This window comes from Pelecanus crispus, chromosome 12 (assembly GCF_030463565.1).
Source record: "Pelecanus crispus isolate bPelCri1 chromosome 12, bPelCri1.pri, whole genome shotgun sequence".
NCBI classification, from domain to species: domain Eukaryota; kingdom Metazoa; phylum Chordata; class Aves; order Pelecaniformes; family Pelecanidae; genus Pelecanus; species Pelecanus crispus.
The window spans coordinates 9,165,264-9,180,273 of record NC_134654.1 but is presented as its reverse complement, the minus strand read 5'-3'; the positions used below and the strand labels follow the sequence as shown (position 1 = coordinate 9,180,273).

At 47.3% G+C, this 15,010-nt stretch overlaps 1 protein-coding gene across 2 annotated transcripts; it reads left to right on the top strand.

The window, feature by feature from the left end:
• The first annotated feature begins 1,782 nt into the window (after window positions 1-1,782).
• Window positions 1,783-14,619, top strand: DHX33 (DEAH-box helicase 33). 2 transcript variants are annotated; one of them, XR_012831566.1, is made up of 13 exons: window positions 1,783-1,981; window positions 3,896-4,056; window positions 4,810-5,037; window positions 5,810-5,980; window positions 6,887-7,072; window positions 7,798-7,909; window positions 8,287-8,446; window positions 8,856-8,944; window positions 9,525-9,652; window positions 10,230-10,433; window positions 11,194-11,280; window positions 12,046-12,464; window positions 14,208-14,619. XR_012831566.1 is itself a non-coding variant. In XM_075720307.1 (12 exons), exons 1-12 carry the CDS (start codon window positions 1,783-1,785, stop codon window positions 12,352-12,354), a joined length of 2,034 nt encoding a protein of 677 aa, XP_075576422.1. In that variant the 3' UTR covers window positions 12,355-14,619. The 2 variants fall into 2 exon arrangements, 1 of the variants encoding a protein (XP_075576422.1); XM_075720307.1 differs by having other exon boundaries at window positions 12,046-14,619.
• Window positions 14,620-15,010: the final 391 nt, after the last annotated feature.

The following is a 15,010-nucleotide window of genomic DNA, read 5'->3' as shown; positions in this document are numbered from 1 at the left end:
TAAAAGTGAGAAAACTTGTGGGTTGAGATAAGAACAGTTTAATAATTGAAATAAAGTAAAATAGTAATAATACACAAAGCAAGTGAGGTATGATGCAGTTGCTCACCACCTGCTGACCAATGCCCATCCCATCCCTGAGCAGCAATTGCTGTCCCCCAGCCAACTTCCCACAGCTTATATACTGAGCATGATGTCACATGGTATGGAACAGCCCTTCGGCCAGTTTGGGTCAGCTGTCCCGGCTGTGCCCTCTCCCAGCTTCTTGCTGGCAGGGCATGAGAAGCTGAAAAGTCCTTGACTCGTGTAAGCACTACCTAGCAACAACTAAAACATCAGTGTGTCGTCAACGTTATTCTCATACTAAATCCAAAACACAGCACTATGCCAGCTAGTAGGAAGGAAATTAACTCTATCCCAGCCAAAACCAGGACAGGGAGGACTGAGTGTCCAACCCAGGTCAGTGGCACTGAGCAGGATTAGCCTGAAGTTATGTTGATTATAAATATCTGTATGAGGAGCCACATAAGGAAATCAGAGTCCTGTTCAGCTCGTCCTGTTCAGTCACTCCTAAGATGCTATGGGTAGCTCTTGATTGATTATATTGCAATAGATGAGATACTGTTGAAACTGCATCTTCCTCCTAAATCTGGGAGGACTGTCACACGCGATCATCTTGTTTAGTCTCAGATTTTGCTGTTCTTAAAAACTGGCTACAGGTTTTTAACTTGTTTGTAGTGCAGGAGATGAATGTGTTGGGATCTCATGGGGAAATGCTTTGTCCACAAGCAGTGTATTAGATTCTGATAAACAAAATTGGCGACTCCATTTGTATCTGCATTTTATTTGTTAAAGGTTATAAAAACTTAAAGGAGGCTTGGGGTTTTTTTCCCCTCAAAACAGACTTTAAATCTTAATCTCTAGGAGTACTAAAAATGTTTTGGGGAATGTTGCTTCAGGGTAGCTTATTAGATGGGAATTGGATCAAAACCTTTTTTTTTTTTTAGTTCAGTGTTTAAAAGTCTTTTGGCAGTTTGCTGGTGGGACGTTAGGGAGTGGGGGTGAAGCTAAAAGACAGCCCTGTGGCCGGGATAAAACCTTCTGTAAATCCGCAGCCAGCTGTGAGGTGGGCAAGGTGACGCGCCCCTTCCTGGGGATGACCCTGTTGTTAAGTCGTGTATTGGTAAGACAGCTCGTCCATCTGCGCTCTTCCAAAGCTGCTCTCCTCGCACGCTTCGCTCCCCTCTGCGGAGCATTCGGGGTTGTGCTCTGTCCAGAGCGATGCCGCAGCTGCCGGACCTGGGGAGAACTTTGAAGCGTTGCTTACTTGCACCCCAGGACAAAATGGGCTGTTGCTGGCGGATTGCTGTCTGCCCTGGTCTTTGATTGCTCTTGGAACCATTCTCGGGCAGCCTGTCCCACAGAGAAGCGCGTTTAACTACCGAAGTCATGCTTGGAGAGCGGATCATCAGCCGTGTGTGATGTCAGAGATGATTTGTGCCGACAAACCGTGCACGGGCGTGACGCGGGTCTTGAACCTGCCTCTCCACGAGGCTGCCCGCTGGCCAGCGCTCTGCCCCTCTCCAGGCTCCCCGGCGGGCGGAGCGGGCTTGGCGGAGCCCCCCGGCCGCGCGAAGGGGCCGCCGCTCCCGCAGGGCCCCGCCCGGGCGGCGAGTCACGTGGGCGGGGCGGCGGCGCGATGACGCCCGGGCGGCGCGATGACGCCGCGGCGGCGCGCGGGGCGGCAGCCGTCACCCGGGCGACCGGCGGGCCTGAGGCGCGGCGATGCCGCAGGGCGGCGAGGCGCCCCCGGCCAAGCGGCTCAAGGCGGCGCTGCCCCCCCGCCCCGCCATGCTGCCCGCCTCCCCCGCGCCGCGCCGGCACCCGCCGCCCGCCGACCCGCAGCGCCGCGGGCTGCCCATCTTCCAGGCGCGGGGGCCGCTGCTCAGCCAGCTCCGCGGCCTCGACAGCGCCGTCCTCATCGGTGAGCGCGGGAGCCGGGCGGCCCGGGCCGGCCCCGGCGGGGGGGGGGCGGCGGGGTTCCTCGGCGCCGCGCCTGCGGGCCCTGGGCGAGCGGGGCTGCCCCTCAGCGCCGGCCCGGCCTCCCGGCGGGCGGCTCCGCGGCCTCCCGGGGAGCGTCGCGGGGCTCGGCGGGGGCCCGGCGGCCGCCGGTGTCCCCAGCGCGGGGCTCGGGCTGGTCCTGGCGGGCGCGGCCTGGGAGAAGTTGCACGGAAACGCTGTGGGTGTAAATCTGAAATGCGGTCGGTTAGTAATATTTTTATTCCTGAGTTTTGGCTGGTTAAGGCAGCTGGTGGCTTAATTCTTCCGGAGAAGGCAAAAGTATTTCCCTCTCCGTTCTGTTTCGCCACCTGTCTGGAGTTCAGTCAAATGGCAAAACCCTGCTCTTTGGAAAAAGTGTCTCCTCAGCTACGTTTTTCAGGGGCATCCACTAATTTTATTAGCCTTTCTCTGAGTTCAAACTAATAACCTTTTTGTCTGACTTTCAGGAGCTGAAGAGATACACCTGAGCTGGAAGTCTAAAGACTCAGCATTTATTAGAATTAAATGAAAAATGCTTTATATTTCACTCCTATATGTGAACCCTTAAAAAAAAATCAGTCATGGTAACTGATAGGCACAACTGCGTTTTTCTCCTTTCCTCTGTATAATCCTGAGATTGTCATTATTGCTTGCTAAATATACACTATAATACGCCACTTAAAATTTTGCAGCGGTGGAGCGCGCTAAAAAGCTCACTCGTGCTATTTCTAGTCTGCAGCTGCAGTGCTTACAATTTGGCTTTCCGATTCTTCTCTGCTTGGTGGTCATCTTTCTGAATTTCTGATGCTTCTTCCTCCTTCTCTTGTCAGTTCTCACCTCACTCCCTCGGTGCGCTCTGTGCCATTCATGTCTTGCAATGATTGAGAGTACAGGGCTCTGGTTTCCAGAGCCTTGCGCTCTTTCTTGTAGAGCAATTCTTGTAATGGGCCAGTGGGAAGCTGGAGGTGATCTGATTTGAGTTACAGATGTGTTTTAAGCTGCAATAAAATGTGCAGGAAAGTGACAGTGATGTGGAAAATATTCCCTGCTCTTCCCTGCACATTGCACTTCCAGACAGTTTCACTTGCAGCGCCTCTAGGCACTGTGATTTGCGCTGCTTTATACTGCGCCCGGGAAGTTACGCTTTTTGTTGTGGATGCTGCCGTAAGTACTGATGGTAGCTGATTGCCATCTTTGGTAGGGGGGTCTACACAGATTTTGTGTTGGAAATACCCCTGGGGGAAAATGGGATAGTGTTTGTTGTGTTGTGTGTTAGTGCTGTAGAGATGGAGAAGACATCCGCCTGAGCTTGAAGGGACCATCTCGGACTTCAGGAAGGCACAAAGGAAGACTTGTGGGCTTGTCGGTGCCCTGAGTGCTCCTCTAAGAAAGTCTTAAACTGTAACTTGATACTCGCTGTTGTGACAAAAGCTTTACTTTAATTTTCTTATAGCTTTACTTTGAAACCTCCTAGTGAGTAGTATAAATATACGCATAAAACCAAATCAGTATCATTCCTTGCTCTGCATGATTATCTTCTTATGTTGGCTGTGTTACACGACAAACACTTCATATCCGGACAGACTGGAATATGTTGCTAAACCAGAGCATGGATGGAGAAAACCTGGGAGAAAGGAGTTTTGTAGAGGAGTGGTCTAGTGACTAGAGCAAGGTGTTGGGTTCTGTCCCTGGCCTGTCACTGCTTTACGGTGTGACTTTGGGCAAGTTGTCCAACCTCTTCCTGTCTTCAGCCTCCCCATTCTGAAATATGGTTAAAAATTAACATAAAAGAATGAGTTGGGACCTTTCATTTGAAGATGCTATAGAAGGTGAAAACTATTCCCTTGATGTTCCTTAGGAGAAACGGGCTCAGGGAAGACCACTCAGATCCCTCAGTACCTCTATGAAGCAGGAATTGGCCGCCAAGGCATCATTGCTGTTACCCAGCCTCGCAGAGTAGCAGCTATCTCCTTAGCTACCAGAGTCTCGGATGAGAAGAAGACAGAGCTGGGAAAACTGGTAGGTTGCTTTACAAAATCTTTAGAGAGTTGGTTTAGTACTGCAGTGCCAATGGGACTGTATCAGGGCTTAATGGGTAAGACAAAAAGCAGCCAGAGGGGTAATAGGTAGTCTTCATTTAATAATCATAGAATCATAGAATTGTTTAGGTTGGAAAAGACCTTTAAGATCATCAAGTCCAACCACTGAATATGCATGAGTAGAAAAAAATGGCTTTTTACCTGCTTCTGGGCTTGGGGGCAGGGGGCAAGTTTGACTCTGTGGTGTTTTACTTCTTGATTATTATCTGTGTTCATCCATTTGAAAAAATACTGGTTAATGAATAAAACAAAAAATATTGTGCTCTCTTCCATTGCTCCCTGTATCAAAAGTCACTGTCAAGGAGAGCAGAGTGCTGAATCTGTGCAGATCTGTGAATCTGTGTGAGAAAACTGGAGGAGAAAGACTTCCCCTATATAAAGTCTTTGGAGAGCATGGAGTAGTTTCTAGCAGGGGAGGAAGGAAAGGAAACTTGGAGCATTTGTGATGATCATCTACTTGGGAAGAAGCCAATTGGGATACAGTGTTGGGAGCTTCCTTTAGATGGATTATCTAACTGCCTACAGACTGTAAATACACTCTCTCCTTGGAATTCTAGTTGGCTCTGTCTGATGCATTGACTAGAGTGCTTTGTAGTCCTTCCTTGTGGTATGATGGCAATGAGAAATGCAGGTAACTTTGTGCTTGTGCTTTCTGTAATGATCACTTCCATAGGTTGGCTATACTGTACGCTTCGACGATCTTACATCTGATGAAACTAGAATCAAGTTTTTAACAGATGGAATGCTACTTCGCGAAGCTATTGGGGACCCTATGCTGCGGAAGTACAGTGTTGTCATCCTGGATGAAGCCCACGAGAGGACAATCCATACTGATGTACTCTTTGGAGTGGTGAAAGCTGCACAAAAGAAACGAAAGGAACTGGGCAAACAGCCACTAAAAGTATGTGCATCTAGGATGGTAGCAAAGGGCAGGGGTGGGGCTTGGACCCTGAGCACTATGAGTATCTCCTGGCGTTTTCCAGAGTGTTTGAAATTTCAGCCTTGACTATTTACCTGTTCCTAAAAAGCCCCTTTAAATCTGAATAGAACTTACGACATGTGGGCCTGATATGACACATCTGAACAAGGTATCTGGTCACCTCCATGTTGCTCTTTTTTCATAAGAGCCCCTCGGGTGTGAGCTATAGACTAGACACATTGTTTGGGGAGGGGTTGATACTGTTGCTGAGAGCACCCTGGATACAGGAGCTCTGTGATACCACAGCTGTATGACAGGCTCCCACTGGGGAAGGAGATTGCACGTGTGTGTCAGGTGCACAAGAATTTATGTGAGTACATGATGAAGTGTGTGAGAGCAGGTTGGTTTTGATGGGGAGGGCATGTCAGGGACTGGTAGGGTCCTAGCTCTGTGTCATTCAACAGACCATTGTACAGCCTAGCTTTGTGGGTATTCAGGTCTGTTTATTAAATGTCGGAAGAGAATTTTAACACGTCTTTGCTCATTTTATCATACCAACATGTTATGCTTGTGTGACACCAAACTGATGGCTTTGTCAAGGAAAGCCCACTCTCTTCTGTCCCAAACTGTGTGCTTTTTGCTGTTCTGAGCATATATCTCATTCTCAGGAAGCTGACTTTTGGCTAGTCCTGACTGGTAAGTGTCCTGCTGGGTCTAAACTGCGGTGCTAACCCATCTTATGCTCACATTGAAGGTGATCATCATGTCAGCCACGATGGATGTTGACCAGTTCTCCCAGTACTTCAGTGGAGCTCCTGTTCTCTATTTAGAGGGCCGGCAACATCCCATTCAGATCTTTTACACCAAACAGCCTCAGAGTGATTACCTCCAAGCAGCACTGGTGTCAGTCTTCCAAATCCACCAGGTATGGTGGTCTCGTCAGGTTTGTGCCTCTCCGGGGCCATGGATTGTTGGTCGGGGGGGCTCACAGGTTGCTGTGGCAGAGGACATGGCTTGAGCTTGATGCTGCTAAAGCAGAGACGTCCCTGAGGTGCTCCACTGCATCCTCTGGGAAAGGCAGATAGTTGGGGAGCGTGATGGGTTAGTGGGTTGGACTGGCTCAAGGGAGGGGTTGACAAATGCCAACGTTATTCCAACAGTGGAAAGAAAGATTGGAAGTGGTCAACCGTAAAGAGCCTTGGCTTGTGGTGGGAAATCCAGGCATAAGCTAACAGTAGCGTGAAGGTGATTCTAATTTACTGGCAAAGTGTAACCGCAGAGCAAGTAGAGATCAATTACAATAACAGCTCATAGGCATTTTGTGACTAAATGTTTGAATGCAAAACTGCCAGATGGTTAAATCATTTCATTAAACTGTTTATTACCCTGCGTTTAATGCTTTGAAGATGCTGCTGCTGTTAGGATTTTGGGACTTGTACGTCAAGGCTGGAGTTGAAAGGAGACTGCTAAACAAAGATCTCTGATGTCCCAGATGCTCCTCTCGCCTGAGTTTTCCGTGTTTACTGGCTTCTACTTGGGTGCTTGCTGGCTCTCTTGTTTGCATGTCCTGGACAGTTATTTAATGAAATAGACATGTGACTTTAAATGATCCTGTTAGACTCAGTCCTGCAAAATGCAGTTTACCCTTCATCTCTGGTGAATCCATTGGGAACTTCAGGCTGTTGCATATGTTGCACAGCGTGTGTGTCTTTTCTTTCTTCCTTACCTGCTTTGCTGACCTGCTGTCAGGACAACATCTCATTACAATCTCGGTTCTCCCTCCCTGGCCAAACTGTCTTAACTTCTCACTTGTTTTTTCCTCTGGCTTCAGGAAGCACCCTCTTCTCAGGACATCTTGGTGTTTCTGACTGGTCAGGAAGAAATTGAAGCAATGACCAAAACCTGTCGAGACATTGCCAAGCACCTCCCTGATGGCTGCCCACAGATGGTGGTGATGCCTCTTTATGCTTCTCTGCCCTACTCTCAACAACTCCGCGTCTTTCAGGCTGCCCCCAAGGTGAGGCAATACGATAGGTAAACAGGATGAGTTTGTCTGTTTGCTTGCATGAGTGTTTGGAAGAAATGTGGAATTTAAGGAGTTAAAGCGGTCTGTAAGTAATAGTCTCCGCTGTCTACTGACTTTAGGCTGAATGGTTCCAGTGCAATATAAGACAGCGCAACTGGGATGGTATTAACAGATACACACAATAAGTCATCTGGGATCATATAAAGAAGGAAGGATTAGGGGGAGTGAAAAGGGCAGAGGAATTGAAATTTGCCCGATTTCATAGGAATTTTATGTCCATATCACAAAAAAGCTACAGCAGTTAATGGGCCAGCCAAATCCTAAGAAAGCTAAAAACCTGGGCATATTTGGCAGGGCCACAAGAAAAGGCAACTCTGCTGCCTCAGGCCCTTTTGTACCTATCCAGCAGATAAACAAGAATTCAGGTGTTGTGCTTGTGCCAGAAATGAAATCAAAATGGTTTGAAGACATATTGATAACAGCTGTCCTGGGTGGTGTATTTTGTTGCAAGAAGTGTAAGCACATGCTTTCAAAACTGATTAGGAACTAGAAACTACCTTAATTTACAAGAGCTGGCATAGCAAGCATGGTATGTGGTCATAGCATGCTGCAGCGATACGTAGGCTTGGCCCATGCTGGCCAAAAGTAGTAGCGTTTCTTCACTGCAGCTAATCTAAAACAGCTTTTGACTGGCTTTAGTTTGTTCTTCCTTCCAGGGCTGTCGCAAAGTGATACTCTCCACCAACATCGCGGAAACCTCCATTACCATTGCAGGAATAAAATATGTTGTGGACACAGGCATGGTCAAAGCAAAGAAATACAGCCCTGGTGAGGAATTCTAAGGAACGATGCAGAGATTGTTTTCAGTTTTGTAGAAGTTATTTGAGGCAATGAGCCCCACTGACAGCTGATTTAAAATGCCCTCTGCACTGTCTAAATTAATGTCCTAGGCTTTAGGTGTGGCTTTGGGGTTTTTTTTTTTGAGTACCAGCAATGCAGGGGTAAAAATCTGTCAAACAATTCTTCTCTTCATGAACACAGTGCATGGTAATTACCTTTGCTTGGGGGTGCTAAACCAAGTGAAGTCTGAGCAGTATTTGGATGGCAGACCCTGGGATTTTTTTGTTGTTAATCCTACAGAGTGATGTTTTTCAAAGCTGTGTGTTACGCAGACATTGACTGAAGTGATGCTTTTCCATACATAGAAATTGGTCTGGAAGTGTTGGCGGTCCAGCGGGTGTCAAAGGCCCAGGCTTGGCAACGAACAGGGAGAGCAGGGCGAGAGGACAGTGGGATCTGTTACCGGCTCTACACAGAGGATGAGTTTGAGAAGTTTGACAAAATGACAATACCCGAGATACAGAGGTGAGAAAAGAACCCTGATACCGTCACACTTCTTGCCACGCCTCTTTTACAGATGGAGCTGTGTAAAGAACCAAACAGCAAAACTGGATCTAGGGTCTGACCAGTTGACTTTTAAGAAAAATGAACTCTGGAGACTAAACAGAAAAACTAGGAAGCATTTGCTCAGGGTGGACATTTGGGCTCTAAGCCTCCAAACACGCATGGGCAATAGTTCTCTTGACTTTCCTCCAAATCTTGGACTTGCCTCCTACCCGTTGTGGTTTAGGAAGTAAGGCTTCACCAGCCAGCATTGGACTAGTCTCTGTCAAGTTGCAGCACAGACCTGAGGACTCCATCTCAGCTTACAGGCAAAGAAAAGAAAAGAAAAAAAGAAGAGAACAAGCTCAGTTGTTTTCTTCTGCCTTTGCAGGTGTAATCTGGCCAGTGTGATGCTTCAGCTCCTGGCCCTGAGAATTCCCAATGTGCTCACCTTTGACTTCATGTCCAAACCGTCTCCTGGTAAGTGGTTACAAAGGCAGCCTTGGAAAAAATTGACAAATGAGTCACTAAGGAGTTGCTTAAAATAAGGCCTTCAGGCCAGCTGGGGAAGACAGAGTATGGAAGGTCAGGGCTGTGAAAGGGGAGCTGTCTCTGCTGCATTTCTCGTTGTGGTCCATAAGTCTCAGACTCATTCACTGCTCATTGCTTTTGCTCAGCCTCATCAGAGCAGCCATTGTTACAGCAGACAGCTGGGGAGTCCATCTTCCAAACAGAGCAGGGAGCAGTTTTGGGTCATAAAGAACATGAAGGTGGGCCTTAACTGCCAAGGAAAGCCATAGAGAATCTCATGTGGCTTCTGCGCAAACCCAGAGATGGCAGCTTTAGTTTTGCCTCTGGTTTTGCTACTTAAATTGGAAAAGGTGATTGTTCTACTGGATAGAGGGGGATAAACCACGGCTTGGGGCACTAATTTCTCTAAACGGGAAGTACTTGTTCCTCTGGCCTAGGGAAAGAGGTAGTGATGGTACCAGCTGATCCTTCACATCCCTGCCAGTGTCAGCCAGGAGGCCTCACAGCCCGAACCTTCTTGTTTTGACAGAGGCTGTTCAAGCAGCGATTGAACAGCTGGACCTGCTGGGAGCTGTGGAACGAAAGGAAGATCAGCTTGTCCTAACCCCCCTGGGGAGGAAGATGGCAGCCTTTCCACTAGAACCAAAGTTCTCTAAAGTAAAAACTACAGAAAAATTAGCTAATTTTTATCTCATGTACTCTTCCCAGTACCACTGGCATTTCTCTTTCAAACTCCTTAAACAAGGTCTGGAATTTGGGGCAACTGCAGCTGTACTAGTGTATCTGCACTATGTTAATGAAGCAAAGCTTTATTTCTAGCAGCTGTGCTGGTTTGCTTGTCACTTGCTGTTTAATTCAGGGAGATTTTTTTAAAAGATAATTTCTTTCCTCTGGCATCTCTGAAGCTGAAACAAGGCTAATTCCCTTGCAATTTCTGGGATTGTGGGCAGCACTGTTTAGCAGTTTCATGAAGTGTCTGATGTTGTAGTTGATTTTAGTTGCCATGTTTGTACTGTATACGAACTGGGCAGTCCTAGGAAAGAGCATGACATTTGCTGTTAAAGGTGCTTGGTGGGCCCATACGAGGATTTACAGTTGTCTCTAGGCCCAGATGTCTATGACATTGTCCTAAACAATGCTTGGTAAAGTTCCCAGGCTGCCGGTGAGCAGAAAAGTCTGTCCATCTGAAGTGGATTTGGGCGACCAAAAATCAGTTTTCTTCTGTGATTTGCAGACCATCCTCCTGTCCCCCAAGTTCCACTGTACAGAAGAGATCCTGACCATCGTGTCGCTGTTATCAGTGGACAGTGTCCTCTACAATCCTCCGGCCCGGCGGGATGAAGTGCAATCTGTCAGGAAGAAATTCATCTCCAGTGAGGGGGATCATCTTACGCTACTTAGTGTGTACAGGGCCTTCAAAAATGTCAGTGGCAACAAGGTAGGGTGCTCTGAGGATGCCAGTGCTGTCTGGGCTCATGGTGGTGAGGAGCTTTTCTGGCATACAGCAGAGTGACATCTGCATCCTTCATGGCTGATGCAGTATGCATCCTTCCAAAGCAATGAGAAGAGAGGACTTACTCATTCTTTACAATTGGGTAACTGGAGAAAGCTGTTCGAGTGCCGAAGGTACCCCCAGAAGGCTGGAACAAAACATTATCAAAAGCTTCATGAGGCCAGTTCTGTAATCGGAGTTGGTCTCTTCCTTCCCTCGTTCCAGCTGGAAACAGGAGGGAGTGGGAGAGTGTTGAGACTTGCTGATAAATACCCTAGACATGCTGTTTGGCAGGATTCGTTACAAAAACACTGAGCATATTTACAAGCAGATTTTTACCCTACAAACGCCTCAGTTTGTTTTGTAGATCTGTAGACTCGTGTACCCCGTTCCTTGCAGCATCTGTCATTCTTACGTAATTTGTTTTCACTACCTGTGGGATAGCAGGTGCTGTTTTGCAGCACTAGGTGACCTTGCAGAGCAATTCTGAGTGGGAAGAGAACAACAACATGCCGTTTCTTGGCACTGTGGGAGGGAATGTAGACAGAGGGGAGTAATCGGGGTAAAAATATGACAAGGAAATGGGTTAGCACCTTTTCTCTAAGAAAGATTGTTTGGCGGATTCTGCTTTTCATGGTATGCAAAGACCGTTGTGCTTCTTGGGTGAAGAAACGGGCCCGCCTAACTCCTGGTGTCTGTGCTGCAGGAATGGTGCAAAGAGAACTTCGTCAACAGCAGGAACATGATGCTTGTGTCAGATGTCAGAGCTCAGCTCAGGGACATTTGCGTAAAGGTAACTTGTTGCCATACTGTATTTCTCTGTTTCACCTGTTTGTACTTTTCTGTTTGTCCCCAAACTGATTTCGCTGTGCACCAAGTCCCAGGAGTGAGAAAACGTGGTTTTGTTTTCAGTCTCCCATGAATAGTCAGGTAAAGTTCCTGACTTTGCAGCTGCATCCCAAAATCTCAGAGCTGCAGGGCTCAGTGGGTCGAGGAGAGGTGAAGAGAGAAGGGGAGCTCTGGGAAGGCTTCTCAGGTAGAGGACAGTTTTTTCCTAAGGGATTTCGCTGCCCTAGTGTAGATGTGACTGTGCTATGCGTGCCACTGAGCGATGTCAGCCTCAGCAGCCTGTGCTGGCTGGCTTCTTCACAGAGTCAGGCATTCAATTTAACAGCAGCTTTCACATCAGTACTGTTCCTGCCAGTCACAGAGCGTAAGGCGCAGTGTGGGAGCTGCTGCTGAATTGCTTGAAGTCTGTACGTGACACGGGAGCCACTGTTTGGCACCCCTGTCCCGCTGTGAATGCTAGTTGGCCTAAAACTCGCTCCCAGAACGAGAGTCTCGATCCTTTTTGTGGCTCACCTTTCGTTTGCTATTAGTCTGGATTAGCTTAACATCTGCCTGAGCTGAATTCCTAGCGGTCCTTTTATATTTCCCATGCTAGCAGGATTTCTGACACAATATTGCCTGATCTTGGAAGCCCACTAAAATGGGGCTGCGTTTCCCCACGAGGGTGCACTTACAAGCTTGCTTACCCTTGTGTCTCGTTGCTGAACAGCTATCGATGCCAATCGAGTCCTCCCGCTCAGACACTGGAAACATCCGCCGCTGCCTGGCTCACAGCCTCTTCATGAATGCGGCGGAGCTGCAGCCGGACGGCACCTACAGCACCGTGGACTCTCACCAGTTGGTGGCCATCCACCCCTCCTCCGTGCTCTTCCACTGCAAGCCAGCCTGCGTGGTTTACAACGGGCTGCTTCACACCAACAAGTGCTACATGCGGGACCTGTGCGTGGTGGATGCGGACTGGCTCTACGACGCAGCGCCTGACTATTTCCGCAGGAAGCTCCGAACGGCCAAGAACTGACCTGTGGGTCTGGGACCAACAGGTCCAGGGTTTTTAGGCTCACCCTAAAAGACTATTTTTTGTTTTGTAGTGAGTGTACGGGAGCAGTAGAGCTTTGTCTTGCAAATCAGGTAAAAAACTTAGAGGAAAATGGCCTCTCCATGAGAGCCAGACCTCACAGGTCTCCGTGGCTTAGAACAATCATCCTTTTTAACAGTTAATCTGTAAAAAGGGAAGGTAGTATGTACTCTGTGCGCGTGTGTGTGTATGTGTGTGTGGTAAATCTATACCGGGGGGGGAAAGGGGAGCTGGTATCAGATTCCAGTTTTTAACACTTACTGAAGTTTAACAGGCCCATGTATGAGGAAATGAAATCCTAAGAGCTCTTCTGAGCAGACTTGGTATTTTTGATGATTGTGCTTGTATCTTTAGCAGGTTTTATTAGGGGGGGAAAAAAGGAGAAAAAAGTTTTAAATGTCTACATACAGGGGAAAAAAAAAAAAGCCTTTTTTCTACTATTTCTAGAAGGGAGGTGCTACTGTCTTTTACCTCATCAAACATCTTTCTGCTTGCATGTCATGTTCACCATCTTATTTGGGACCATGTGAAGGCCAGTAGTGGGAATGCCTGCTTGGACAAGGTCTTCGCTGCTTGTGTCTAAGCCTCAGGGGCTGGCAGTGGTTTCTTGGAGAGGTTGTCCTGCTGCCTGCGTGTTTGGCATCATCTTTGTTCGCCCTTTTGCTATTAGGGCATCTTGTTCCTCAGCAAACACTTCTGGCTTTTCTGACTCTTGTCCGTGCACTTCTAGCTTTGGAGTTGGCACACCATCCACAACAGCTAATCAGGCCAACTTGAGGAAGACTCAGCAAAATGAGAATGAAAATGCGGTTTAGAGATTGGACATCCTTTAAAGGTCCTTGATTCATTAAAAGTTTGCGTCTTCTGCTCTGACACCAGTGCTTCTTCCCCCTTCTGCCTCCCCCAACCATGTCCCAGTTATACTTTGGTTTTCCATTAGAAGTTTGGAGCTTGACATTGTCAAAAACAGAGATCTACCATTAGTATCTATTATTTGGTTTTTTCCTGCCATATTCCCTTGGCATCTACCTATCTCTTTTTTTCGTGTTGGAGAAAAGTGGCAATACCAGACTTAATTGTGTTTTTAAATACTGGAATTAAGAAACTAGTGCCACTCCAAAGGGAAAACTTGTTCTTTAATGTGAAGGAAAGTGGATTTATTCCATTATCACTGTGTGTTGGTGGGGGGAAAAATGTAAGTTGTTTTTAAGTGATATCCTAAGTACTTCTAAAATAACCTCTCTGGGAGAGGTAACTTCCAGTTTCAACAGAGTCTGTTGACATAGTGTAGTAATTTATACAGATTTTTGCATGAGTTGAACAAAAGCAGGTTAGGTGTCTGAACGGGTGGGAGAGGAAGCTGTTCCACACACGCAGTGTCATTGTGTAATGTGGTGGGGTTGGTGTATGTGGGCTGTGATGAGATTGTGGTGTTTAGTCCTTGTACCCTTCAAATGGCAACTTTAAAAAAAAAAAAGCATATGTTAGTAGGGCTGCTCAGGGATGCAGTCATATGGGCTATTGGCAAGCCCTTATTCACTCCATTTGCTCAGGGAAAGCTCCTGGCTTTCCTTGTGATCCATGGGCACAAGCTGCATTTGCCATGTAGTAATTTGTCCTTTCTGGTTACACAACACATTGTAATATGCCTTTTCTTTGGGCTCCAGTATTGGCTTACCTTGGTTTTCTCTTTGAAAACTGGGGCAAATGCCTCTTTTGTTCTTTTTTCTTGCATTTTTTTTTTTTTTAAACTGGAATGGCACTTGTGCTGATCTGCAAATTGCTGTCTCCCAAAGAGTGTATGTAGGTACCCGGCATACCTGGAATGGTCTCATCTCTCAGCCTGTTCCTAGGAAGGGCGATACTGAATGTCTGCAGGGGTGCGGTGGAAACGGACGCACATCCCTCTGTTGTGCCTCTTTGCAGTATTGTTCCTTGGTGGTTTGAAAAAAAGAAGAAAAAAAAAAAATGGTGAGTTGGGGCACAGGCAAAACTTGACACTTTTGTATGTATGACCAGCTGCAGTTTTGGATTGGTATTTCAGGAGCATGCAGCTATTTCAGTTGTTCTCACTCACACAAATTGCAGGGAATTAGCAAAGCGCTGTATCTATTTCTTGATTTTACAGACTGCATCTGTGGGGAAAAATGGAGCATAAGCACATTTTGTTTGGGCAGTCTAATTTAACAGTCTGTTTAAGAGAGGGGATGGGTGTTTATTGTATTTATATACTAATTAATACTAATTTGTATGTTTTTCCCAAAATAAAGAAGTGATGGCGAAAATCCAAGTCCTGGGTGTTGTTTTGTGAGACAGGAAAGCTGATCATGGGACATCCAGGTACGAGTCCCAGAGTTTTCACTTCTTGTGGGAGTGTCTTCATTTTAAGCAGTCTGGGGTGTCTGTGTCCAGATGTTAGAAGATGTTGAGGTGGGTCAGTGAACCTGTGCTTCGCATGCAGAACAGACCCTGTCGTTACGTGTGCAGTGCTCAAACACCAGCGTCAAGCTGGGAGTAAAAATCCTGGTCCCTTGCTGCGGTGGGGTGCTACGGGTGCGGTGGGGTGCTACGGGTGCGGTGGGGTGCTACGGGTGCGGTG